Genomic DNA, 27,206 nt, shown 5'->3' with positions numbered 1-27,206 from the left:
TAGCTCTCTCTGGTTAAAGATACAGGGTGCGATTCTCTGGCCTCGTTAATAATAATAATCTTTATTAGTGTCACAAGTAGGCTTATATTAACACTGCAATGAAGTTACTGTGAAAATCCCCTAGTTGCCACACTCCGGTGCCTGCTCGGGTACACAGATGGAGAATTCAGAATGGCCAATTCACCTAACAAGCACGTCTTTTGGGACTTGTGGGAGGAAACCGGAGCACCCAGAGGAAACCCACGCAGACAAGGGGAGAACGTGCAGACTCCGCACAGACAGTGACCCAAGCCAGGAATCGAATCCGGGTCCCTGGCGCTGTGAAGTAACAGTGCTACCCACTGTGCTACCGTGCCGCCCATTTGCACGCGCTCAAGTGAAACCAGGCCGGTGAATAGCGGGAGAGGCCCAAACTGAGAAAGGCGCCAGGTGCCAAACAGTTTGCAATGCAACTGGCCTGCTCCCGTAAGCGAAATCAGGATCTCACCGTGGCATGGCGATAAACCAAATATCACTCCTTGAGACCCATTTCCATACAATTAACGGGAACCACCCCATCACCAACGGCCTCCCGTCATTCAGCGGCCTCCCCAGCAAGTGGTCTCGCTGCCGCCGATTAGTACTCCTTTTGAACGACGTGAACCTGGCGGAAGGGCTTCTGTGGGGAGCTGAGGAAGTGAGTATCACAGTCAAAGCGCCCAGGGATGCTGGGATTGCCACCCCAGTACCCGGCAGGGGACGGGGGACCCTTGGCTGGGGGTGGGAGACCCTCCGCAGGGGTGGGCCGCCATGGGAGGGTGGAGGGTAGATGCTGGGGGGCAACTAGGAGGAAACCGCTTGTTGCACCAACATGCCAACCCCTGGATCATGTTTACCCATTTCGGGGGCAACCCTTGTCCCTACCCGTCTGCCCCAATGACCACACATAAACCCTGCTGACTGCCGAGGCCTCTGGGCATATGGCTGCAGACTATTGCTAATCGGGAATTGCCAATCGAGGTTAAGTGGGCACTTCACACATCCCAAGTGAATCCCCGTGGGTGGGCGGGCCATGTAGTATGTGGGAGTTATTGCCTAGCATCCCAATCACACCTTGATGCGTGGACACTGTGCCTGAACACTGCGGGAGGCAACACCACACACGCAACAGCCAACATCCGAACACCCTGGGGATGGGACACAGCTCCGGGGACATGTCCAAGGCCGGAGGGTGGGTGGGTGCCACGGGAAGGCGGAGGTACCTGGAGACATGGGCAAAGGGTTCGGAGGTCGTCCCGCATTGCAGAACAAAGTGACAGAGGCATCATATTGTTTGTGCACAGGGGTGTTTAATGTGTAATACAAGTCTCCACTCTCCCAATGGTGCCAGCCCCCAACCCCCCTCCCTACCCCCTACCTACCCCCTCCCCAGTGCCCTCCATGATCCCCAACGTGCTTGGCCCCCCTAGCTCTACCGCTGCATCCAGGTGTCTTCCCAGGATGCACATCTGAGATCAAGGCAGCCAGCTTCCAAGGCCCCTGACGGGCGTCCTCTGGGGCGCTCTGAGTCTGGAGGACCCCGGCCCACTTGTCGGCACACATGCACAGCCATATCGCAATGTCCCGTGTGCTGACTTCGAGTGGCAGCCTCATCAGAGAGTTGGAATCGGGGGAGCTGGTGGCCACCTTTGCCATTCCATGAGACGGGTCTGGGTTGGCACTCAGCACCCTCCTTTCCACTCGGTGCCTATAGGGCCCTGAGGTTCACCTTGGGACAGAGGGGTGTGGTGATATGCATCACTGTATATACACAAGGGGTTAATGTAAATACACTACAACTAAGTAACCACTAGAGGGAGCACCAGACATGTCATGACATGCAGACATACAGCCAATGGGTCATTACAACAGGACATAACCAATCGGTAATCAGGACACCCAGAGGTGGCATTACCACAAGGGGGCATTTACAACCCATATAAAAGGACAGGGCACACATGCTCTGCCTCTTTCCACAGACAGACATCTAGAGAGTACATCAGGGTTGATCAACAGCATCACACCCAGCACGTGGCTTAGAGCAGGCTGGTAAAGATAGACTGAGTTACTACAGTTAGATTAGCAGAGAGTCAAACTCATTTAAGAACTGTGTTAATAGTTCAAGAAACAAGTTGAACTCATTTCATAGTCTGAGCTTCCTTTGTCAAAGCATACATCAAGGAAGCAACTTATGCTACACGAAGCAGCATAACACAACAAGGGGCAGCTGGTTTGAGCTCCAGCTGCCCCTGCATCATCTGGCTCTGACAGCACTGGCAGCTCCCCATGGTCCGCACCATCTGGACGATGCCCTATACGCAGTGGAGGCCAGGAAGGATGTCCTGTTCCCCTGAAGGTCCCGGAGGGCGAGCCACAGGGCAGCCAGAGCTGCCTGGGATGAGGTGGCGGCAGCTGTGAGCTCAGGGTGTGTGACCAGGAGAACGCCACCCCCCCCTCTCAAGGTTGCATCCACCCCCCAACTCCCCTTGCAACCCTCCACCCTCCCTCCACACTCCTCCCCCTTCAAACCCCTCCCCCCACCCTCCCTTCACAGCCCCCTTCCCAACACTATGAACCACGCATGTGGCTAACGACGCGTTCCTGTATTTCCTCTCTGCCATATTCGTCCAGACTGGCGGAGTGGTGCCGGACTTAAGAATCCTCACCTCCTTCGAGGAGTGGGCTCTGGAGATAACTGGGGTCGGCGAAGACAGGGCGGTCACCCACGCAGAGGCTGGTGGATGCCGCAGAGGTGAGGAACCACCAGACTCCACCCGGAGGACCTGTCAAACGTGAGTTGTTATTGCCTTACTGACTGACCCATCCCTCCCACTGACCACATCTCCATTCTCCCGCAGGTCCTCCAGCCGACGGCACCGGCCCATCCCGGGCAGCTCCCTCTCCTGCCTCCCAGGTGACCACCTCGGAGGAGAGCCCAGAGGATGCCACCATTATAGTCACGGCACAGCTGCCTTCCCCACCCTCCACCAGCGCAGAGAGACATTCCTCGGTGGGACATGTTAGTGGGGCCGGTACCTCCACGGTGCCATTGTTGCGAGCTGGCTGGGCAAGTGCAGCTTAAGTGCTGCTCGACCTTGTTAGCAGGGGGCTGGCAAGCAGGTCCCGGCGAATCAGCTGGTGAGCCTTCATTTGCGGTGAGAAGCCCGTGAGGCCTCGTTAAATGGATCAATTAACATTGAATTGAACTCACTGGGCTGAGTGCCAGGAAGCTCGTGGTGATTTCTGTTCGCTACCACACACTTAGCCCACAGAGCTTATAAATGGAACGAAGGAGGCTTATGACATATGTTAAGGTCACAATGCAGCACAGAATAAAGCTGACTACAGAAAGTACAGGGAACTGGAGAAGTACAAAAGAAGGGCACAGTAACTGGATGATAATAGGCAGTTCAAGACACTGTCAGGTCCTATTTCTTATGGTTAGTGGGTATCATAAAAGTAAACCCACAGGTCCTTTATGAACAAATATATTATAACATGATATTCGAAAGAAGGGTGGGGTTGATTAGAGATCAAAAAGGCAGATCACATTGTGGAGGCAGAGGACATGGCTCAGGGACTAAATACAAAGAACAGGAGTAGGCCATCCAGTCCCGTGTGCCTGTTTCAGCATTTAATAAACTCATGGCTGATTGCCAACTGGGTGGATTGCAAACTCCATTGACCGACACAGAAATCAGAAAAGGCGATTGGGCGGAGAATAGGCGGTGAGGTCAAAATCATGGCTGGCGTGGGCACCCGGCAGAATGCCATGCTCTGGTGCCACGACAGCGGTGTCAATGCAAGATTGTCCGCAGAGAAGGAGACTTGATGCTCCATCACCCTGCCTCTCAATACCACTCCACCCCCCTCCCTACCCCCCCAAGCCTTAAGTGCCATTGCCATAGGCTCGATCGCCAACACAAGAATCAACGGAGACAACGGACACCCCTGCTTCGTTCCCTGGTGCAAACGGAAACAACCCAAACTAATATTATTCGTGGGGGCCCTATGAAACAACAACCTAACCCAATCCATGAACCCCTGCCCAAATAAATCCAAACCACCCCATCTCCTCGAACAAACAATCCCAGTTAACCTCATCAATCGCCTTCTCCACATCCATGGACGCTATCACCTCTGTTTCCTGACCCACCAAGGGCATCATAATCACATTTAACAGCCTCCTAATATTAGCTGACAACTACCACCCCTTCACAAAACCACGTTTGGTCCTCATCTATCACCGCCAGCACTCAACCCTCCATGTGTGTTGTAGCCAATAATTTTGCATTTACTTTCAACAGCAATATCGGACAATATGGTCCACAATCCTCTGGGTCCTTATCCTTCTTCAAAAAAAGTTAAATTGATGCCTGTGTCACTGTGGGCGGGAGATCCCCATGCCAGTCGACTTGTTAAACATCTCCACTAAAAGCGGCCCCAATTCTGTGACATATTTTTTATAGAATGCAGCTGGGAATCTGTCTGGACCCGGGGTCTTCCCAGACTGCATCGAACACATGCACCCTATCACACTCCCAGCTCAATCGGGGCACCCAACCCCTGCACCTCCCCTCCTCCACCACCGGAAAATTCAGGCCATCCAAGAATCGCTCATGCCTGATTTGGCACGACATCTCCCCCAGTCCCCGATAGAAGGCCTCAAAATCCCCATTCATCTTCCCACTGTGATCACTCTATCCCCAAATTCTTCATCCGCCCAATCTCCCTTGCCGTAGAACCATAGAATAGAATCATAGAATCCCTACAGTGCAGAAAGAAGCAATTTGGCCCATTGTGTCCGCACCGACTCCCCGAAAGAGCCCCCCTAACTAGGCCCACTCCCTGTAAACCCACACAACCTGCACATCTCTGGATACTAAGGGCAATTTAGAATGACCAATCCACCTAACCTGCACATCTTTGGACTGGGAGGAAACCCACGCAGACACCGGAGAACATGCAAACTCCTCTCAGACAGCATTAGAAGCTGTAACTGCCTTGGGTGGTTTTATTTGTAAATCAAATTCTGCTGTGCGGTTACAATAAGGTGTTAATACACTGGTGCACTTCCCAATTGATTGTCAATTAGGAAGTTTATTATTGTGTCCCTTGACTGTTGGAACTGTATGTTACTGTTGAAAGTACTAAGTTACCCCTGTATTGACCCAAAAGGCATGATCAGAAAACACAAATCATTGATGCAGCACTTCAATAGCTTTTATAATTAAATATTGATTGGGCAGGTCCTTATTAAAACTCTTTAATCAATAACCTAAAGCCATGCGGCATTGATCTATTCTCCAAGCTGACAGTTGTATTGACCAATTTTACAATTAGCCAGAGTCACAGACAGTGGTACAGGATCTCTAATTGAATCTACTTAAATTGATAATCTGACTGATCATCTGCCTTTCCCATCCATCATTAGGTGGGTAGGTAGAATTAATTGGTTTCCTTGTGCATCCTCTGAAAATGCTCAACTAACAAATCTGGAAGATGTGGATCAGTTCAGAGAGGAAACCCCACTTCCCACAGATATAGTGGGCGGGATATTACCATGTTTTTTCAAAATGTTGGCCCCAGCAAGAAAACTGGAGAGAATCCCTTCTGCACCAACAGTGGGAAAACTCATTGTATATTCCAGAGTTTTCCCAAACTGCGGGTCGCGACCCGCGGATGGACATGGGTGCATTGCCTGGCACAGGTGGTCCACCATCCCCAGGACAGACAGCATCATCTCCGGCACAGGATCTCTGACATCTGGAGGTAGGAGGTTCTATGTCGGTATACCCATGGCAGTAGTGTCTTCTCCTAGGCTCCACCATCTGTGGCTCTGCTCGCAGAAGGTCAACGGGCCCTGCCTCCCTCTCCCCCAGGGCCCTGTTCTTGGCCGCGTGCAGCTGCCCGATAACAATGAAAAGAATTGCCAGCACAACTGGCTCCATGATTATCCAGAATCAAGAACTGAAAGGAAAAGAACATCACAGTGAGTGATGACAACGCCCTGACCCTCAGGGCTCTCTGGATCTGGGGCATTCACCTGTGTACATCCATTATGTGAGCGCCTTTCCATTGAGCCTCACTCTCTACCCGTTACAAAATAGCCACTTTCCCACAGTTCCCCTCTCAAATCCACCTGAATGAAACACTTCAACCCTTGAGAGCCTCAGCGGTCCGCATGTCCCCTCCATGGGTGAGGAGTTGAGTTAATTCAATCTGCAGTCTAACCTCACGGGAGAGGACTCTTCCTGTTGATTCCCTTCATTTCTATTTCTTTTATTTTGTCTTTATGATTTTTGGTCCATAGATCGTGAATGGAGACATACCTTTAAATCGAGCAGAGGAAGTAAGGAACTTAATGTCAAAATAGTACACTGTGTTATAAAGGTTTGTACTTTGGGCAGAAGAACCAGACTTTATGGCACCCAAGAGATCGGAGGAGTTCATTTTGATTGGATGGCTGGTGGCCAATGGATTGGCCAGGGACAGTATTCTGCCCAGCAACTGATAGCGATTGGTTCCTGTTAGGTGGGGTTTTTTGGAGAAAACTCAGGAGAAGCAACTGGACCCTCAAGGTGGAAGCAGCTCTCTCGCTCTGCTCTGCTGCCTACTGTCTGAAGGCAGAATCTTCTCGACCCTGAAAACAGGAGCTGTCTCGCTGTCTCTCGAATGTTGGGTGCATGTTGTTTCTGTGAGTCTACAGTGGAAACCATTACAAGCTAAAAGAAACATTAACATCCATCTGAGAGCTCAGACTGAAGAAACTAACTGAAAGAGTTCATCTGTAACAAAGATTCTGATCCTTTTACCTTCATCATCATTTTACACCCCTCTTTCCCCTCTGTGTTTGTTTGTCTGTGTGTGTGTATGGAGGGTGGGGCAAGTTAAAAAGGGGGCGAGATGGGGAATTTGGAGATTAGATAGTAGTTAACTAGTTGTATTTGTTGCCTATTTTAATTATAGTCACTGTTAATGATAAAAGGTTAATTGTTTAAAAGTTTGCATTTACAAACCTGGTGACAATGGTTACTGGGCAGCCGAAGACATCGGGTATTTTAAAATAAAAGTTAATTTCAACTGTGTTGCCACTCCAGGTCAAGTAGGACTGGAATTGACCATGCTAGGCCCAGAGTGTCATAACACGTGGCATTGCGATGCTGAGCAAATTGGCACAATTGACTCATCGTGGAAGGCGTAAGCATGGGACCAGGTCAGAGGCACCTGCAATATATGTATGTGTGTGTGTGTTGAATGCATATCAATGTATACTAACCACAGGTACATATTAACAATGCACATGCACTAACCATATATAATAATCATGCGCACATACTAACTATATAGATATATAATCATAGACACACGCTAACAATATATAATCCTAAATCCTGCTTCAAAGGGAAGCATAGCAGTTTGTGAGGCATCATGGGGCTTATGACTAACCTACTTGGCCATTTGTGAAACCTTGTTAGTTCCCACAGACATACATGGGAATGGTTTATGCAGCGGGACATCCCTTATCACCAGCTGCCTCTGAGGAATGCTGCTTGTAGCGTCAGTCCGTAACAAGGTTATGCTAAGGAAGTCCCAGTCTTTCGGTGTCACAAACCGAAGGACAGTTGATAAGGGTGGGCTTTCATCTGTTGCTGAGCAGACCACACAGCCCATGTTGCCTAGCAACCAATAATTTTTATTGAGCTGTATCCAGCCAAAATGGACTGATGAGCTGTTTCCATAACTGCATAAATGATTTCCTATACTCGGCGGAGAGAGAAGTGCATAGTGTGTACAGCAGCTTATTCCCGCTGGTGTTAAATAAACCATTTGATGGATGAAGCAGACCCGAGTGTTGAGTGATTCTTTGTGATTCATTCCCGCTAACAAAGAGTCAGGGACCTGATTAGGCAATTGGCTTGCCCTTATGGCAGGTGAGGCACACCTGATGTGTGTGAAGACTGAAATTAGCTTGTCAACTTCATCCTTAGAGGACACCCTGTGGTCAGGTGACCCATGACCTCCAGGATTATCACAGAAATATTGATAAATACTTTTCATGAACATGGATAAAAACTCAAATTGTGAGCGTGGCACGGTGGCGCAGTGGTTAGCACTGCTGCCTACGGCACTGAGGACCCGGGTCTGATCCCGGTCCCGAATTACTGCCGTGTGGAGTTTGCACATTCTCCCCGTGTCTGCGTGGGACTCATCCCCACAACCCAAAAAGATGTGCAAGGTAGGTGGATTGGCCATGCTAAATTGCAGCTTAATTGGAGAAAAAAGGAATTGGGTACACTAAATTTATTTTTAAAAACTCGAAATGTGGAAGCCAAGTTTAAAGATAGCAGATCCTGCAATTTGCAAACTGCAGAGCTGGAATAGACTGTATTCATGCACAGTAAGAAGCCTTACAACACCAGGTTAAAGTCCAACAGGTTTGTTTCGATATCACTAGCTTTCGGAGTGCTGCTCCTTCCTCAGGTGAATGAAGAGGTAAGTTCCAGAAACATATATATAGACAGATTCAAAGATGCCAGACAATGCTTGGAATACGAGCATTAGCAGGTGATTAAATCTTTACAGATCCAGAAATGGGGTAACCCCAGGTTAAAGAGGTGTGAATTGTGTCAAGCCAGGACAGTTGGTAGGATTTTGCAGGCCAGATGGTGGGGGATGAATGTAATGCGACATGAATCCAGGTCCCGGTTGAGGCCGCACTCAAGTGTGCAGAACTTGGCTATAAGTTTCTGCTCGACGATTCTGCGTTGTCACGTGTACAGGAAAGGATATCCCAAAGCGTGATACATTGGCGAGACCATGCAGACGCTGCGACAACGAATGAGCGGCCATCGCGCGACAATCACCAGGCAGGAATGTTCCCTTCCAGTCGGGGAACACTTCAGCAGTCAAGGGCATTCAGCCTCTGATCTCGGGGTAAGCGTTCTCCAAGGCGGCCTTCCGTACGCGAATATTTATGAATCTTATTTAGTAGTGTTAATAAATTAGTTTTGTTCATTAACAAAGCTTGTTCTTTGTTCAACACGATGCATCCAAGCCATCCAGGTAAAGCAGAGAACAGCACATGGTACCAGGGCTGGTTTCTAAAGCGGTAATGTTTAGGGAGAAAGAAAAAAAAATCTCCGTTCGAAGAAAAAAATACATGTCACTCTCAACTCCAGAATCAACCTAGTGAATCTCTTCTGCACCCCCTCCAGTGCCAGTACATCCTTTCTCAAGACCAAAACTGTACACAGTACTCCAGGTGTGGCCTCATCAGCACCCAATACAGCTGCAACATAACCTCCCCATGTTTGAACTCCATCCCTCTAGCAATTAAGGACAAAATCCCATTTACCTTCTTAATTACCTGCTGCACCTGCAAGCCAACCTTTTGCCATTCTTGCATAAGAGCACCCAGGTCCCGCTGCACAGCAGCATGCTGAATATTTTTACCATTTAAATAATAGTCTATTTTGCTATTATTCCTACCAAAACGGATGACCTCACATTTACCAACATTGCACCCTATCTGCCAGGTTTACCCCTTATCCTCAAACTATGGCCCCTAGTTCTAGACTCCTTCACTATCAGGAACATTCTTTCTGAATCATAGAATTTACAGTGCAGAAGGAAGCCATTCGGCCCATTGAGTCTGCACTGGCCCTTGGAAAGAGCACCCCACTTAAACCCACGCCTCCACCTATCCCCGTAACTCCATAACCCAGTAACCCCACCCAAACGTTTTCGACACTAAGGGCAATTTAGCATGGCCAATCCACCTACCCTGCACATCTTTGGACTTTGGGAGGAAGCCGGAGCACCCGGAAGAAACCCATGCAGACATGGGGAGAACGTGCAGACTCCACACAGACAGTGACCCAAGCCGGGAATCAAACCTGGGACCCTGGAGCTGTGAAGCAACTGTGCTAACCACTGTACTACCGTGCTGCCCATAAATCTACCCTGTCTAATCCTGTTAGGATTTTGCAAGTTTCTATGAGGTCCCCTTTCACTCTTCTAAACTCCAGTGAATATAATGCTAAACGATTTCGTCTTTCCTCATATGACAGTCCCGCCATCCCAGGATTCAGCCTGGTAAACCTTTGCTGCACTCCCTCCATAGCAAGAACATCCTTGCTCAGATGGACACCAAAATTGCACACAATACTCCAGATGTGGCCTCACCAATACCCTATACAATTGCAGTAAAACATCTCTATTCCTATACTCAAATCCTCACGCTATGAAGGCCAACAAGTCATTTGCATTCTTTACCGCCTGCTGTACCTGCACGCTTGCTTTCAGCGACAGATGCACAAGGACACCGAGATCTCACTGAGTACCCACCTCTCTCAATTTACACCCATTCAGATAATAATCTGCCTTCCTATTTTGCTACCAAAGCGGGTAACCTCATATTTGTCCACTTTATACTGTATCTGCCATGCATCTGCGCACTCACTCAGCCTGTCCAAATACTGCTGATTCATCTCTGCATCCTCGTCACAGCCCACCCTCCCACTCAACTTTGTATATTCTTCAAATTTGGAGATAATGCATTTAGGAGGAATAACAGCAGAATGGATTATTATTTAAACGGTAAGATGTTAAAACATGCTGCTGTGCAGAGGGACCTGGGTGTGCTGGTGTACGAGTCGCAAAAAGTTGGTGTGCAGGTGCAACAGGTGATTAAGAAGGCTAATCGAGTTTTGTCTTTCATTGCTAGAGGGATGGAGTTCAAGACTAGGGAGGTTATGCTGCAATTGTATATGGTGTTGTGTTCAGTTTTGGTCTCCTTACCTGAGAAAGGACATATTGGCACTGGAGGGAGTGCAGAGGAGATTCACTAGGTTGATCCCAGAGTTGAGGGGATTAGATTATGACGAGAGGTTGAGTAGACTGGGACTGTACTCATTGGAGTTTAGAAGGATGCGGGGGGATCTTATTGAAACATATAAAATTATGAAGGGAATAGATAGGATAGATGCGGGCAGGTTGTTTCCACTGGTCGGGGAAAGCAGAACTAGGGGGCATAGCCTCAAAATAAGGGGAAGTAGATTTAGGACCGAGTTTAGGAGGAACTTCTTCACCCAAAGGGTTGTGAATCTCTGGAATTCCTTGCCCAGTGAAGCAGTTGAGGCTCCTTCTTTAAAAGTTTTTAAGAAAAAGATAGATACCTTTCTAAAGAATAAAGGGATTCGGGGATATGGTGTACGGCCGGAGAGTGGAGCTGAGTCCACAAAGATCAACCATGATCTCATTGAATGGCGGAGCAGGCTAGAGGGGCCAGGTGGCATACTCCTGTTCCTAGTTCTTATGTTCTAATTCCAACTTTTTGCTTCCTGTCTGCAAACCAGCTTTTTAATCCATCTCAAGACAATACCGTAATCCTATGTGCTTTAACTTTACATATTAATCTACTATGTGAGACCTTGTCGAAAACCTTCTGAATAAACCACATACACTGGTTTTCCATGCTCAACTCTACTAGTTACATCTTCAGTGCCCATGTGGCACCAAGCTGGCATTTTTTGCGTGTGCACGACTGGGCTGGAGGTGCCTTGCCTGGGTGTTGGGGAGGCAGGGACCCTCCCATAGTGCGTTCGGGCTGGGTGGGGAAATGTTGGGGATTGTTTTGGGGGCCTCAGAGATCGGGACGCCATTTAAAAATGGCATCCCGATCTCTCGCTACACTGGGGAGTTCTGGCGAATAGAGCGTTTAATAGCCATGTGTTTCTTGGCGCTGAGAGCGCTGGGAAACATACGGCTAAATGCGCTCACTATGGGACTCTGCACCCATTTGGGTGAATCGCACCCCTAAAGCATACTGAAATGGACCACTTTCTGTGGCGGGTTTAGTTTGTATCGACTGCCCAAGTACATCAACTTCAATATATTTCAATAGTGAGGCAGACATCGAGATGTTGTTTTCACAAAGCCCAAAACAGAACAATGCAACTGAGACAGGAACTATTGTATTTCTGCTTAGCTGTCCTTGCCTGAAGTTGCATACACTTGCACATAGATAACAAGTGCCGTTAATGTCACTGTTACTTTGACAGCAAATCTTGGGGCCAATATGTGGCATCTCATGATTAAACCATGGAGGGTCTGTGGGATTTGAAATTAAAGCAATATTTAATTTGACCTATCGCTTAATATTTATTTGACTGTCAACTCAGTTCTTTTCAGTGGCAGCGAGTCTGGTTCATAAGGAAAGGAAATATTGGAAACTATTAGCTAGGAAATAGCTTGTGCCGAGTGCTGCCAAGTGAATCTCTGCTAATAAGCCCGCCTAAATGTCAAGCAAAGATAGGGCGGTAATCATCCACAGTGAAATCACTCACTACCAATTATATCAAGAGAAAAAGGTGGAAAATTTAAAAACAAAGTGAATTCAAATAACTGATCTTGAACCCTTACCTTCCCAGACAATTTGGAGTGAAATCCTACCTGTTTAAAATGTTTGTTAAACTATTGGGTTGCATATGTAGTGGTAGGAGTTGGAGGTAATTGAAGTAACCACTTTGCAAAACCTTGTTATTCAACTGCACTTCAATGAAATGTCTACTGTGAAGTTTGACATTCTGAAATCTTTAGCTGTGTTCGACTGGTATTAATGTGTGTGAGCTTCCAGATCACAGGAAGAAGGGAAAAATGACTGGTGCAAATGGCACGGTAGCCGAGTTAAAACTGAAGTGATTACTCTCTCCACTGTGTTTGTGTTGTCAGACCATTAATTCAACATCAAGTTGTGAATAAACTGCAGTGAAGTTCCTTTGGATAATTATCTACATTGAAGCTGTTATATAAATGCAATATATTTTGCTGCTGGAATTTTAAATGGTGATATTTAATTATGTTGAAAATGTATAATTAAGGGGTTGCAAACATTAGTTTTCAAGAAAAGAAGGAACATTTGAGTTAGTTACCTTATTTAACACAGTTTTTAAGGTCAATGGTAGAAGTATTCGAGGGGATATTAGGAAAGTATTTTTCCACCCATGATGTGGAGATGTCGGCGTTGGACTGCGGTGAGCACAGTGAGAAGTCTTACAACCCCAGGTTAAAGTCCAACAGGTTTGTTTTGAATCACTAGCTTTCGGAGCACTGCTCCTTCCTGCGCATTCACCTGAGGAAGGAGCAGTGCTCCGAAAGCTAGTGATTCAAAACAAACCTGTTGAACTTTAACCTGATGTTGTAAGACTTCTTACTTTTTTCACCCAGAGGGTGGTAGGTGTCTGAAATTCGCTGCCTGAATTGGTGGTTGAGGCAGAAACCCTCAAATTGTATAAAGGTAGCTGGATCTGACCTGGAGTGCTGACCTGGAGTGCTGTAACCGGCAAGGCCACGGACCAGCTGCTAGAAGGTGGGATGAAAATTGGCGGCTGGGTTCTTTTAAGCCACCATAGACATGATAGGCCGAATAACCTCTTTCTGTGCTGTGACCTTTCTATGCTTTCTAATATTTACGTAATCTCTTTCACACTCTCAGGGTGACACAAAGTATCTTAGAATCAATGAATTATTTTGGAAATGTAATCACTTAGTTTGGCAAGTACAGCAGTTAATTTTCAAACATCAGTATCCCACTAACAGCAATGTGGCAGTTTTGTTGTTGATTCAGAGATAAACGTTGGCCAGGCCACCAAAGCATTGGTTTAAGGTCTTGCCTGAAGGATGACACCATTGACAGTATTGAAGGATTGGCTGTGATGGTGTAACGTGGGGTAGGCCTTGAATGCATGACCTTCTGACTCAGAGGGGAGAGTGCTTCTACTGAGGACGGTGAGGAGTTATCAGAGGCCAACAAAACCTGCAGCCTGTGAGAATGTTTCATTTTCTAGACTTTCCCACAAAAGGCTTATCTGTCCACATTTCACAACAGCAGTGTCCATAGAGGTGGGCCATTTGCTGCGGGGTAACCTGTGGACTACATCTGGGACAGGGACGAGTCTTTCTGTAGACTGATTCTGTTATCCCTCCAATCTAAACAGGCACCACCAGGCAGTCCCACGTGGATCAAGCAAGTGATAAACATGTTGTTTGTAGCACATTTACAGAAGTATCAACTTCTGTGCACTCTTTGCAGTTGATGGCAGAGTTCCCTCCAAAGCAAGGAGGCCCTGGACGAATACTGCAGCATGGACCTCTTGAGTCTTGGTGACATTATTAAGCTCCAGCCTCACAAACCACTATAGACAGCTACAGCGTTATTTATTATCGATTAGCTGAGCATCTTGTTTAATTTGTTAATTCTTGTCTGCAGTATCTGGCCACAGTGATTTGAATTTATGATCACTCCCAGAACTCTATCAACCTCTCCCCAGACAGTTCTACACCACTCACTAACGTAGTCCTTCAGTTAACTGCAATGTTTAGGACCTTTCACTAATATGTACTGGTTTTAATTTAATCACTTGCCAATATGCCCAGGTTCTCTATAACTCTTTGACTACTTCATCTACTCTTATCAACAGTGCTGACATAGAATGAAGCTGAAAGAGACAAATGGAGTGTTGTAGACTCTACATTAAACATTTCCAATAAATGCAAAGCAGTAAGAAATAAAATGTTGATGTAAATGGCCTTAAGAGTAGAATGTAAATCAAGGAGGTGGTGATATATATGGCACTTCAGTGACTACAACTTGAATAATGACTAGTTCTGGTAATCTAGAAACAAGGGAGCATTTAAGGACAGCAGGTAATACGGAAAAGATCCATAATCTTGATCCCTAGGGAAGAAAGACTTTAGAAACTTGGCTGTCTTAACCTAGAGAGAAAGTTATCTGAGAGGTGATCTTTTAGATGTACGGAAGGTTGTTGATGCAATGCTGAAGATAAAACCAGAATATCCATTTAAATTGCGGGAACACAGGGTACAGGTTTTAACTGTTAAATGGTCATTTTAAGACTAGCATCAGTTCATTCTTTTCCACTGTGTGATCATGGCGTAAAGTACTGGAGGTAAAGACACTGGAACAATTTGAAAAAACAATTGAATGTTACATTTGGATGATTAGTCGGATCTTTTTAAGTGGATGAAATAAGATGGACTGAAATGGGCGGCACGGTAGCACAGGGGTTAGCACTGTTGCTTCACAGCGCCAGGGACCTGGGTTCGATTCCTGGCTTGGGTCACTGTCCGTGCGGAGTCTGCACGTTCTCCCCAAGTCTGCGTGGTTTTCCTCTGGGTGTTCCGGTTTCCTCCCACAGTCCAAAGATGTGCAGGTTAGGTGGATTGGCCATGATAAATTGTCCTTAGTGTCCAAAAAGGTGAGGTGGGGTTGCTGGGTTATGGGAATACTTAAGTAGGGTGCTCTTTCCAAGGGCAGGTGCAGACCCGATGGGCCAAATGGCCTCCTTCTGCACTGTAAATTCTATGATTAATTCATAAGTATCTTATGATTAAGCTGAACGACACCCCCTTTTTAAACCTTTGAGACTGTTGCGCTCGCTCAGTGTTGTAGTTGCGTCAGTCCACTTTAGAACCAACAACCTCTAGGTCTACTAACAATCGTCCGTATGTGTCGCCACAGTTACCGTCCCCTAGCAAGTCCGGCACTAGTAGTCTGTCCAGTAGGGTGTGTCTGGGTGTCTGGGGGAACATTGTGGTCTCTTTGCGGAGGAAGTCCTGCACCTGCAGGTACCGGAGCTCGTTCCCAATCGGGATCTAGAGCTTCTCTGTTAGCTCCCCAGGATCGTGACTCTGCCGTCCCCATACATGTCTCTTACCGTCATTACCCCTCGCTCCTCTCTCCATGTTTTGAAAGTGGCTTCTATTTTGGCCAGGATAAATTTGTGGGTCCTGCAGATGGGGCCCGCACAGACATGTCACCCAGATTAAATTATCGCCTGACATGGTTCCAGGTCTGTAATGTGGGTATTACCACCGGGATGCTCGAGTGTTGGGCTGGGGGGATGAGAGTGAGGCGGCGGCCAACACCCAGAGGGACATTCCCATATAGGGGGCTTCCTCCACCTGGACTCATTCCACCTCCAGCTTCCTCAACTACCCCTGCACCCTCTCTGTGTTTGCTGCCAGTAATAGAATAGGAGGCTCGGCAGAGCCAAGCCCCCCCATATGCCGCCCTCTTTGTAGGACGGTTTTCCGTATCCTAGGGTTCTTTCCCGCCCAGACGAAGGCCATGATCCTGGTGGACGATTTTGGGGCTGAAGATTGGGAGTGATCTGAATAGGAAGAGGAACCATGGCAGCACGTTTATTTATTTTCTTTAAATATTTTTTTATTCTCCTTTTTCACATTTTCTCCCAAATTTACACCCAACAATAAACAATAATCAATAACGAATGTAATGTCAATCCCTATATCAATAACAACGATCCCATCCTCCCACCAAACCCCAGACATTGGCCCACATGTTAACATAAACAAATGACAAAAAGGAATCAGGAATCACCCATAGTCACCCTTAACACATACAGTCCTTCTCCCCCAACCCTGCCAGCCGCCCCCCCCCTAATGTTCGATGTGATCCAATTCTCGAAAGTGCATAATGAATAACGCCCATGAATTGTAAAACCCCTCCATCCTTCCCCTCAGTTCAGATTTGACCTTTTCAAGCATTGAGAATTCCAGCAGGTCCCCCCGCCACGCCAGGGCCCAGGGTGGAGAGGTTGATCTCCACCCTAACAGGATCCGCCATCGGGCGATCAACGAGGTAAAGGTTACGACATCCGCCTCCGCGCCCGTTTCCAGCCCCGGCTGGTCCGACACCCCGGATATGGCCTCCCGAGGGCCCGGGTTCAGTTTCACATGCACCACTTTAGAGATTACCCTAAACACCTCCTTCCAGTAATCCCCCAGCTTCGGACAGGATCAAAACATATGAATGTGGTTTGCGGGGCCCCCCCTGCAATATTCATACACATCTTCTACCCCTCAAAGAGCCGGCTCATCCTCACCCTTGTAAGGTGTGTCCATACACCACCTTCAGCTGTATCAGCCCCAACCTTGCACACGAGGTGGAGGTGTTCACCCTCCGGAGCACCTCACACCAGAACCCCACCTCCATACCATCTCCCAACTCTTCCTCCCACTTTGCCTTGATGGCATGGTCATTTTAACCATCTTCTTTCTTCCTGCCAGGGAGAGTGGGAGCAAGTCCCATCTCCGTAGGCCTCTCTTCACCTCCTCCACCAGGCTGGACAGGCTCCACTTAAGCGCCATGTTCAGTCATGAGCTATACGTATTCCCAAGTACCTGAACTTGGTTTGGGCCAGTTTGCATGGCCACGTCTCCAGCTCTGCACCTCCCCTCCAGGGGTTCACGGGGAAGATTTTGCTCTTGCTCAGGTTTAGTTTGTATCTCGAAAAGGCTCCAAACTCCCTCAGGAGTTCCGTTATATTGCCCATGCTGGCCAGGGGATTCGACACGTAGAGCAGCAGGTCATCCGCATAGAGTGAGACTCTGTGTTCCCTGCCATCTCTCTGGATGGCCATCCACCCTTTCGCCGCTCTGAGCGATGGCCAATGGCTCCGTGGCCAGTGCCAACAACAGCAGGAACAACGGGCATCCTTGCTTTGTGCCTCTGTGTAGCCAGAAATACTCAAGAGCTGGTGATGTTCATTCGCACACTCGCCATGGGCGCTCTGTACAGGAGTTTCACCCACGAGGTGAAAACTGGCCCAAACCCAAACCATTCAAGCACCTCCATGGGGTACCTCCATTCCACTCATTTGAAGGTTTTCCCAGCGTCCAGGGAGACGATCACTTCTGGTGTCCCCTCCCAGGGTGGGGGGTCATAATCATGTTCAGCAGGTGTCTGATGTTTGTCGTTAGCTGTCTGCCCTTGACAAACCCGGTCTGACCTTCCGCGGTCACTTCTGGCAAGTGGCTCTCCAATCGCCTTGCCAGAACTTTGGCATCAGTGTTCAGGAGTGAGACGGGGTCTGCATTCCGTCAGCTCTTTGTCATTTTGGGGGAACAGTGAGATCGAGGCCTGTGCCGACATGGGTAGCAGAAACACTCTCAACAGCGAGTCATTGAACATCACCTGCATGTGAGGGGCAGTGCTGCTATAAACCCCTTACAGAAGTCCACTGGGAACCCATCCAGTCCTGGTGCCTTCCCTGACTTCCATACATTCCATGATTTCTTCCAGCCCTCGCGGTACTTCCAGTCTGTCTCCTCCTCTACGACTGGTATGTCCAGTCCATCGAAGATCTGTTTCATCTTTGAGTCCCCCTTCAGGGGCTCGGAGGTATACAGGTCCGGTAAAAGTTCACGAAGGCTTCGTTGATCTCGCCTGGAGCTGTGACCACCCTACCGTTCCCATCCTGAACCTGTGCTGTCTCTCTTGAGGCAGCCTGCTTCCTCAGCTGGTGTGCCAGGAGGCAGCTGGCCTTGTCCCGGAGATCATAAAAGGTCCCCTGTGTCAGGCAGAGCTGGTTCACTTCTTTCCTCGTGGAAAGTAGGTTAAATTCCAGTTGTACCTTTTACCTCTCCACCAGCAGCTCCACGGTCAGGGCCATGGAGTACCTCCAATCGACTTCCAATATAGAGTTGATCAGCTTCTGTCTGGCCACCCTTTCCCTCCTGTCTCTAAGTGCTATTATTTCCCTTCTTATCACTGTCTTCAGTGCCTCCCGGAACATGGTGAGACTTCCCTGTTTTGGTTGCAGGTTACATAGCCATCGATGGCTCTTGTTAACGAGGACGGCTGTGTCCAGCATCCATGGGGGGCACTGGGCCCAGCCCGTCTCCAACCTCACGTCCTCAAGCTCTTTAGATGGGCGTAGACTCTGGATCTTTATACCGGTCGTTCCCTCATGTTCCAGGTGACTATTCTGATAGGGGGTTTCTGTCTCTCCCCACCCCACCCACCCCACTTTGTGGTGTCAGCCATACTTACCTCATGGACGAACCGTTGCACGCCAGGGTTTCCCTTTGTTCGTAAGCCATCCAAGATGGCCACCATTGCCTTCTTCTTTTCAGCCATTTCCACGTGTGACCTGTTGTATTCAGCATTCTACTCTCCTCCCACCCCCCCTCCCTACGCTCTTCTACCCATGCGGCCCCCCCTTCCCTTTTCCACCATTATTTTCCCCCCTAGCCACTCGCTCCTTGTCCTCCGTGGATTGTTTACCACTCCCTACCAGGTGTTCCCTCCCTTCTGGAAGGTCCATCGCGGTTCCCCCCTCTTCTTACTCCCGTGCACCAACTTGCTCGCTAGTTTGGTGGCTCCCCTCGAGACACAGATTATTTTGTGTTCATTTAATCTGATTCCTCAACCCCCCCCTCTGTGTCTCCAAGTACAGTTACCCCTTTCCCCCCGGATCGTGAAGGTACGCATTGAGATTGTTGTCCCTCACTGCTTATTCCAAACTCATTCTTATGGACAAACCCATTTGCCTCCTCCAGCGTGTCAAAGTAGTGTTCTTTGTCTCTGTATGTGACCCATAGACTAGCCTGGTAGAGCATGCCAATCCACACCTTGCTTTTAAACAGCATGCTTTTTGCCCCATTAAATTCTGCCCGGCGCTAGGCCAGGTCTACTCCTTTGTCCTTGTATAAGCGAACGGTGTGTCCTTCCCACATGCATGACTGCTTGCTCTTTGCCCACCTCAGAATCCATTCTTTCTCTTGGAATATGTGGAGCCTTTTTCTCATTGCCCGCGCTGATTCTCCCGACTTGGGTCTCTGTCAGGTGACCTTTGGGCCTGGTCCACCTCTGGATGCTTGGCGAAGCCCTCCTCCTCGACCAGTTTTCCGAGCATCGCTGCCTCCTCCTCTCTGTGCCCTCCAGTAGCCCAACGATCCATAGGTTCTGCCAGCGGGACCTGTTTCCCTGGTCGTTCAGTGTCTTCTGGGTTGAAACCAATCTTGCCACCATGGCTTGGAGCGAGGCGTTTTAACCCCCCCCCCTCAGTCCGTGTTTGTCTTTTCCAGGTCCTGTACTGTTTCTTCTTGGGCACCCAGTCTCCGCTCTGTCCATTGCTTCCTTTATGGGGGCTAACGCGGCCTCTACTGCCACCATGAGGCTTTCTTTGACCGCTTCTCTGTCCTTCTAGAGTTACATTGTGATGGACTCCATCAGCTTTCCATTGGCTGGACCGGCATTGCCGAATCTGTTGGGTCCGCCATGCTTAATCCTGGGCCTCGCTGCGGGGCTCCCTGTTATTGGGTCTCCCTGTTCTTGGGTCTCCCTATTTTGCTGTTTTTGCGGCATAATGCTGGCTCCTTGGCATCTGGTTGGTTGAGTAGTAGATGGGGGTTAAGCTGGGGAACATTTTGTACTTTTGGTGCCTGTTTGGCGGGGTTAAAATGTCTAAACCAAAGTGTCTGATGCCACCTTTCATACAACCGGTCAGCTCATGGCCATCACCGGAAGTCCAATAGTTAATAACATAAGAGCAGGAGCAGGCCACTCAAGTCTAAAATGTAATGCCATGATTGATATTTTCCTCAGATCTATTCGCCCTGATTTCAAAATAGTGTTGTGAATATCTGATTCCAAAATTCATTTGTTAGAGGTATAACTACTAGTTTTGGAATTAACTTTTTAGGATAAGGTGTAAATTGTCAGATATATGGGGTGAAATTCTCCCGAAACGGCGCGATGTCCGCCGACTGGCGCCCAAAACGGCGCCAATCAGACGGGCATCGCGCCGCCCCAAAGGTGCGGAATGCTCCGCATCTTTGGGGGCCGAGCCCCAACATTGAGGGGCTAGGCCGACGCCGGAGGAATTTCCGCCCCGCCAGCTGGCGGAAACGTCCTTTGTTGCCCCGCCAGCTGGCGTGGAAATGACATCTCGGGGCGGCGCATGTGTGGGAGCGTCAGCGGCCGCTGACAGTTTCCCACGCATACGCAGTGGAGGGAGTCTCTTCCGCCTCCGCCATGGTGGAGACTGTGGCGGAGGCAGAAGGGAAAGAGTGCCCCCACGGCACAGGCCCGCCCGCGGATCGGTGGGCCCCGATCGCGGGCCAGGCCACCGTGGGGATCGCCCCACGCCCCCCCCCAGGACCCCGGAGCCCGCCCATGCCGCCTTGTCCCGCCGTTCAAAAGGTGGTTTAATCCACGCCGGCGGGACAGGCAATTTATCGTCTGGACTTCGGCCCATCCGGGCCGGAGAATCCAGCGGGGGGGGGCCCGCCAACCGGCGCGGCCCGATTCCCGCCCCCGCCGAATATCCAGTGCCGGAGACTTCGGCAACCGGCGGGGGCGGGATTCACGCCAGCCCCCGGCGATTCTCCGACCCGGCGGGGGGTCGGAGAATGATGCCCATGGAAGCATCTGTTGAGAAACTGATTAACAAACCCTGAAGAAATGTAATTCAAACAGACCTGGGGTCTTTAGAGTTTCAAGTGATTATCTAATGCCAGAATTTGATGGGGGAAGAAAACGTAACTTCAATAATGCATGACCCACCTTTGAGTTTTTGGCAGGGACAGCGAATCTAGTTGTTTTCATAAGGGATTTAAGTTATTTATGCAGTTCCAAGATCAGTCATTATGAGCACGTTTGTAAACAAAGGAGTTCCTTGGTGGAACTTGGGGCCAGGATTCTCCGAAACGGCGGCTAAGTGTTGACGCCGTTGTAAACATCGGAGTGTTTCACGCCGGTGTCAACGGACCCCTTGGCCCAGCGATTCACTTACCTGAAGGGGGCCAGCAGGGCACCGGAGTACTCCGCGCAGCTCCGGCTGCCGATATGGGGTCCTGCACTTACGGCCGTGGATCCGTGCATGCGCGCGGCGGCCGTCTGCAGTGGCGGCCCCGCGCAACATGGTGGACCCACACAGCGGACCGGCCCCAACAATATAGGCCCCCCCCCCAGATTGCGTGCGCCCGCCGATCGGTGGCCCCCTATCAGAACCCTGGCTGTCCTGAAGGACCCACCCCGGTGACGGATCCCCCCCCCCCCCACCAGGGCGGCCATGGCAGCCGCCACTCCGAGTGCCCGCCGGGTGGAACCATGTTAGAACCACGCCAGTGGGAAGTTGGCCAGCTACCGGTGGAGAATCGCTGCGGGGGGCCTCTTTCAATGGCCCCCGACCGGCGCTGCGTCGACCGCGCTTGCGCGACTGGTGGCGATTCTCTGATCCACGGAGAATCGCGGGAAGGTGTCAGACCTGATCGCGGGTCTGACGACCCATTCTCCGCCCCCCGCACCCAGTGCGATTTTGGCGCGGAGACCCGGAGTATCCCGGTCAGGGAGTTTGTAGAGCGGGCAATTATATCCATTAAAGGCATAAATTAGTCATCTGGGTCACAAAATCAAAGGGGTTTGTTTGAAGGTAAAAACTGGTTACATTTTTGTTTGAAAAATTCAAAGAATGCCATGTTACTATTGGGGATGGGCTGTGTGTGTTTTTGCTTACATGAGCAGGCAGTCAGCTGTTCAGTTTAGAGACAGAGTGTGTAAGGGAATAGAGGTTGGAAGATTTGCCTAGCCTGGAGTTAAGAGTAACAAATATACATTAACACTCGTAGAAAAGCAAGCAGTGAGCTTGGAACCATACAGAGAGACAACTGCGGACTAGGAAAATTGAGCTATTTAAGCCACTGCACAGGAAGCTTTGGAAGTCCCAGACCTTACAGTGAAAAGTGTAAATAATTGTCTAAGATGGTGTTAAATGACTGGTATTTTGTTTCATTTTGTTTTATATATGGTATTTAAAAACATGAAATCTTGTGGAATAGTTCTTTCAGTTGATCACTGAGTGTTTGAATTTCTCTTTGATTGTTAAGTCTCTCCGGGGATCATAACAAGATGCAGACATTATTTTTCCTGAGTTTGATTTGTTGTTTTTTTGTGTTGTTGCTATCTTGCACAACTGCAGGAAGTTAGATAAGTAAAAATATCAAGAACAGGATCTGTCACCTTTCACCAGGATGCTAAATGATGAAACAGCCATCGGCATACCAGGCCAAAGAATTGTAGAATGGTTACAAGTCAGAAGGAGGCTATTCAGCTTGTTGTGCTTATGCTGGCCCTGTGAAGGAGCAATTCACTCAGTGCTACTCTCAAGGCTTTTCCTGTTGGCGTCCATTTTTTCCCTTCTCAGATAATGATCCATTTAAAAGCCCTAATTGACACTGCCTCCATCCCACTCTTAAGCAGTGCATTCCACACCAAACCACATGTTGCAACAAACCGATATTCCTCATGTCACCATTGCATATTTTACCTTAAACCTGTGCCCTATGGTTCTCAATCCTTCCATCAATGAGAACAATTTATCCCGATCTACTCTGGCCTGACTTTTCGTGATTTTGATTACCTCTATCAAATCCCCACTCAGTTTTCTCTTCTCTTTAAGGAGCACAGTCCCATCTTCTACAATAATATGGGGACTTAACTTTCTGGCTCCCCAGCGTTGCATTTTGGAGGTACCCCAAAGATGCGCTGTCCTCTTGGAGGTTCTCACATAAGGATCGACACAGAAATTGTCCAGAAACGCTAACTTCCCCTGGACAATTGCACTGGCAACCATCCAACAAAGCCATTTAAATTGCTCACTTCAGAGATCTGCAGTTTTACACCCGTAGTTACTTTTACCTCAGATCCATTAACCCTCAGGAACGAAAGTACTTCTAATTTCAGAGTAACTATTTTAAAGAACCCAGTATGGAACACACCCCACACACTGACCCTCCCAGAGGACTCCCACAGCCCTCCTCAACCAAGCATCGCAAGCCCCTGACCTGACCGGGTTTGATGTCCCCCAACCCTCCATCTGAACGACACACATCCCCCATGTCTGGACCCGACCCAACCCCCTCCCCATGTCTGGACAAATGGCATGTGGATGACACGGTAGCACAGTGGTTAGTACTGCTGCTTCACAGCTCCAGGGATCCAGGTTCAATTCCGACTGTGGGTCACTTCCTGTATCGAGTTTGCATGTTCTCCCCGTGTCTGCGTGGGTTTCCTCCGGGCGTTCTAACTTCGCCCACAGTCCAAAGATATGCAGCATTGGTGGGTGGGCAGGATAAATTGTCCCTGTGTCCAAAAGGTTAGGTGGGGTTACGGGGATAGGGCGGAGGAGTGGGCCTAGGTAGGGTGTGCTTTCAGAGGGTCGGTGTAGACTCGATGGGCCGAATGGTCCCTTTCTGCACTGTAGGGATTCTATGAGTACTGCGGATGCTGAAAATCGTAAATAAAAATAGAAAGTGCTGGAAATGCTCGGCAAGTCTGGAGATAGAAACAGAGTTAAAGTCTTCAATCAAATGTGACTTCTTCAGAACTGAAAATCTTCTTCACTCGACCTACGTAACTGACATTCCTCATCCCTGGGAGTACTCTTTTGAATCTTTACTGCAACCTCCTTCACATCCTAAATCCGGTACCCAGTTTCTTTTATACTCTGTGTCCGTGGTAATAATGCCATATGCTTTAATAACCCCTCTCCCAACCTGTCCTGCCAGGGTTAATGCTGTATGCATATATACCCCCAGGTCCCTGAGCACCAGCTTTAGGATTGTATCTTTTCTTTTATAGTGTGTTATTTTGTGCCATAACACTAGGGAAAGCACTTCCTGCACATGCATATATGTGATGTTTTTGTCAGTGTCAAGAGTGTCAGCTGCCTGCATAAAAACAGTAGGTCAGTTTGACACAGACTGACAATAAAGTTCAAGTTACCCATTTCTACATCTGTGTCAATTGCAAGTTCTTGTAGTTAATGCACCTCCCATTTAGCTACTTCTCCCTCTGTAAAACATGCTTCTGACGATTCAGTAGATGAAGAAGATATATAATCAGGAAATTTTCTAACTTCTAATGTGGAGAATTGATGGTAACATTTTGTTTAAGGCCACAATCCGGGTAAATAAAATCAGCAGAAAAATGAATTTAAAATGAAATATCAATGTTGAGGCTTGAAAGCTTAACCCTGAGAATAAGTCCTATTATCTACCAGCTGAGCTAGCCAGGCTAAATGGGAACTGCTTACACAAAACCTGTCCAACTTATTCATGGAGTTTCCAAGAGCTATCAATCTTGTATCAGTCAAAATATAACCTTACCTGCTCCAACATTAATACTGGTACCAGTGTTGTAGAACTAGATGGTTATTAATGTATACAACTGCTGTGGTCAGCAGCAGATGTTATGGAACTAAGTTAAAGTGTATGTAAAAAAAACAGCACAAGTTCAGTTACTCCGTAACCAACATCACTGAATACACAATAGATTGTATGTGATCAATAATAATATTTATCTTTATTAGTGTCACAAGTAAGCTTACATTAACACTGCAATGAAATTACTGTGAAAATTCCCTAGTTGCCACACTCCGGCGCCTGTTCGGGTACACTGAGGGAGAATTCAGAACGTCCAGTTCACCTAACAGCACGTCTTTCGGGACTTGTGGGAGGAAACTGGAGCACCCGGAGGAAACCCACGCAGACATGGGGAGAATGTGCAGACTCCGCGGACAGTGACCCAAGCCGGGAATCTAACCTGGGTTCCTGGCGCTGTGAAGCAACAGTGCTAACCACTGTGCTAAGACATAAACCCAATCAGTGGGGGATAAACCCAATCGAAGGGAAGGATTTTGTCCCACTGCATCATATTACAACCAATCCGTGCAAGGAACTAACGCTCTCACAACCCTGCCTCTGAACAAAGCTGTGATGGTTGTAGGCATTGTGAGGAGAAAGAAGCGATACCAGCATGTAACGTTGAAGACTGAATAAAATTTTGTATGATTGTACCACAACTCCGGCTCAAGTCTCGTGAATATAAGTGGAGTGAGAGAATTTACAAATTGCATTTTCTTCATATTTAATCCCACAAATAAGACCATAGGAACAGTAGACAATTCAGTCCTTCGAACCTGCTCCATTTAATAAGATCATGGCTGATCTAACACTAAGTCCACTGTCCTACCTTATCTCTTTGTAACCCTTAATTCAACTTATTAAAAAAAACTATCGAACTCAGCCTTGAAAATGTTCAAGGACTCACCACGCTTTGAGAAGAAATTCTTCCTCAAATCAGTCGTAAATGAGCACCCCCTTTTTCGATGCCTGCTGGTCCTACATTCTCCCATACATCCTCCCAACATTTACCCTGCCTAATCCCCTAAAAATCTTTTATGTTTAGGTCTGGCTGATGTCAGAAGTCTCACAGACATACAACTCTTCTCTCTCCACTGTTGCTATAAGACCTGCTGAGTTTTTCCAGCATTTTCTGTTATTTCATTCCAGCATCCGCGGTATTTTATTTTTTTATCATACAACTGTTCCTGACACCTTTCTGGACAGCGGCTGGAGTTACGGCAGATTTCATATACTCTCTCTCCACATTAGTGTCATTAGGGTTTTATAAGTAGGCTGTCAGATACTAAAGTCGGTGGTGTTGTCGATAGTGTGGAAGGATGTAGCAGGTTACAGAGGGATATAGATAAGCTGCAGAGCTGGGCTGAGAGGTGGCAAATGGAGTTTAATGTAGAGAAGTGTGAGGTGATTCACTTTGGAAGGAATAACAGGAATGCGGAATATTTGGCTAATGGTAAAGTTCTTGAAAGTGTGGCTGAGCAGAGGGATCTAGGTGTCCATGTACATAGATCCCTGAAAGTTGCCACCCAGGTTGATAGGGTTGTGAAGAAGGCCTATGGAGTGTTGGCCTTTATTGGTAGAGGGATTGAGTTCCGGAGTCGGGAGGTCATGTTGCAGCTGTACAGAACTCTGGTCCGGCCGCATTTGGAGTATTGCGTACAGTTCTGGTCACCGCATTATAGGAAGGACGTGGAGGCTTTGGAGCGGGTGCAGAGGAGATTTACCAGGATGTTGCCTGGTATGGAGGGAAAATCTTATGAGGAAAGGCTGACGGACTTGAGGTTGTTTTCGTTGGAGAGAAGAAGGTTAAGAGGAGACTTAATAGAGGCATACAAAATGATCAGGGGGTTGGATAGGGTGGACAGTGAGAGCCTTCTCCCGCGGATGGATATGGCTGGCACGAGGGGACATAACTTTAAACTGAGGGGTAATAGATATAGGACAGAGGTCAGAGGTAGGTTCTTTACGCAAAGAGTAGTGAGGCCGTGGAATGCCCTACCTGCTACAGTAGTGAACTCGCCAACATTGAGGGCATTTAAAAGTTTATTGGATAAACATATGGATGATAATGGCATAGTGTAGGTTAGATGGCTTTTGTTTCGGTGCAACATCGTGGGCTGAAGGGCCTGTACTGCGCTGTATTGTTCTATGTT

General features: G+C 48.2%; 1 protein-coding gene across 2 annotated transcripts in view; it reads left to right on the top strand.

Annotated features, from left to right (window-relative positions):
- Positions 1-25,698, top strand: part of ppil6 (peptidylprolyl isomerase (cyclophilin)-like 6) — a 103,817-nt gene extending 78,119 nt beyond the window's left edge. Inside the window, exon 8 of one of the 2 annotated variants that reach the window (XM_072499987.1) lies at positions 25,277-25,698. In XM_072499987.1, the coding sequence (XP_072356088.1) occupies positions 25,277-25,310 (34 nt within the window). In that variant the 3' untranslated portion in view covers positions 25,311-25,698. Of the gene's footprint in view, positions 1-6,331; positions 7,866-25,276 lie in introns of those variants that run through there. The other variant, XM_072499988.1, reaches the window with a different exon arrangement.
- Positions 25,699-27,206: the final 1,508 nt, after the last annotated feature.

Source organism: Scyliorhinus torazame, chromosome 4 (assembly GCF_047496885.1).
Source record: "Scyliorhinus torazame isolate Kashiwa2021f chromosome 4, sScyTor2.1, whole genome shotgun sequence".
Taxonomy (NCBI): Eukaryota; Metazoa; Chordata; class Chondrichthyes; order Carcharhiniformes; family Scyliorhinidae; genus Scyliorhinus; species Scyliorhinus torazame.
The sequence above is the reverse complement of the archived record's forward strand: the minus strand, read 5'-3'. Positions and strand labels throughout refer to the sequence as shown.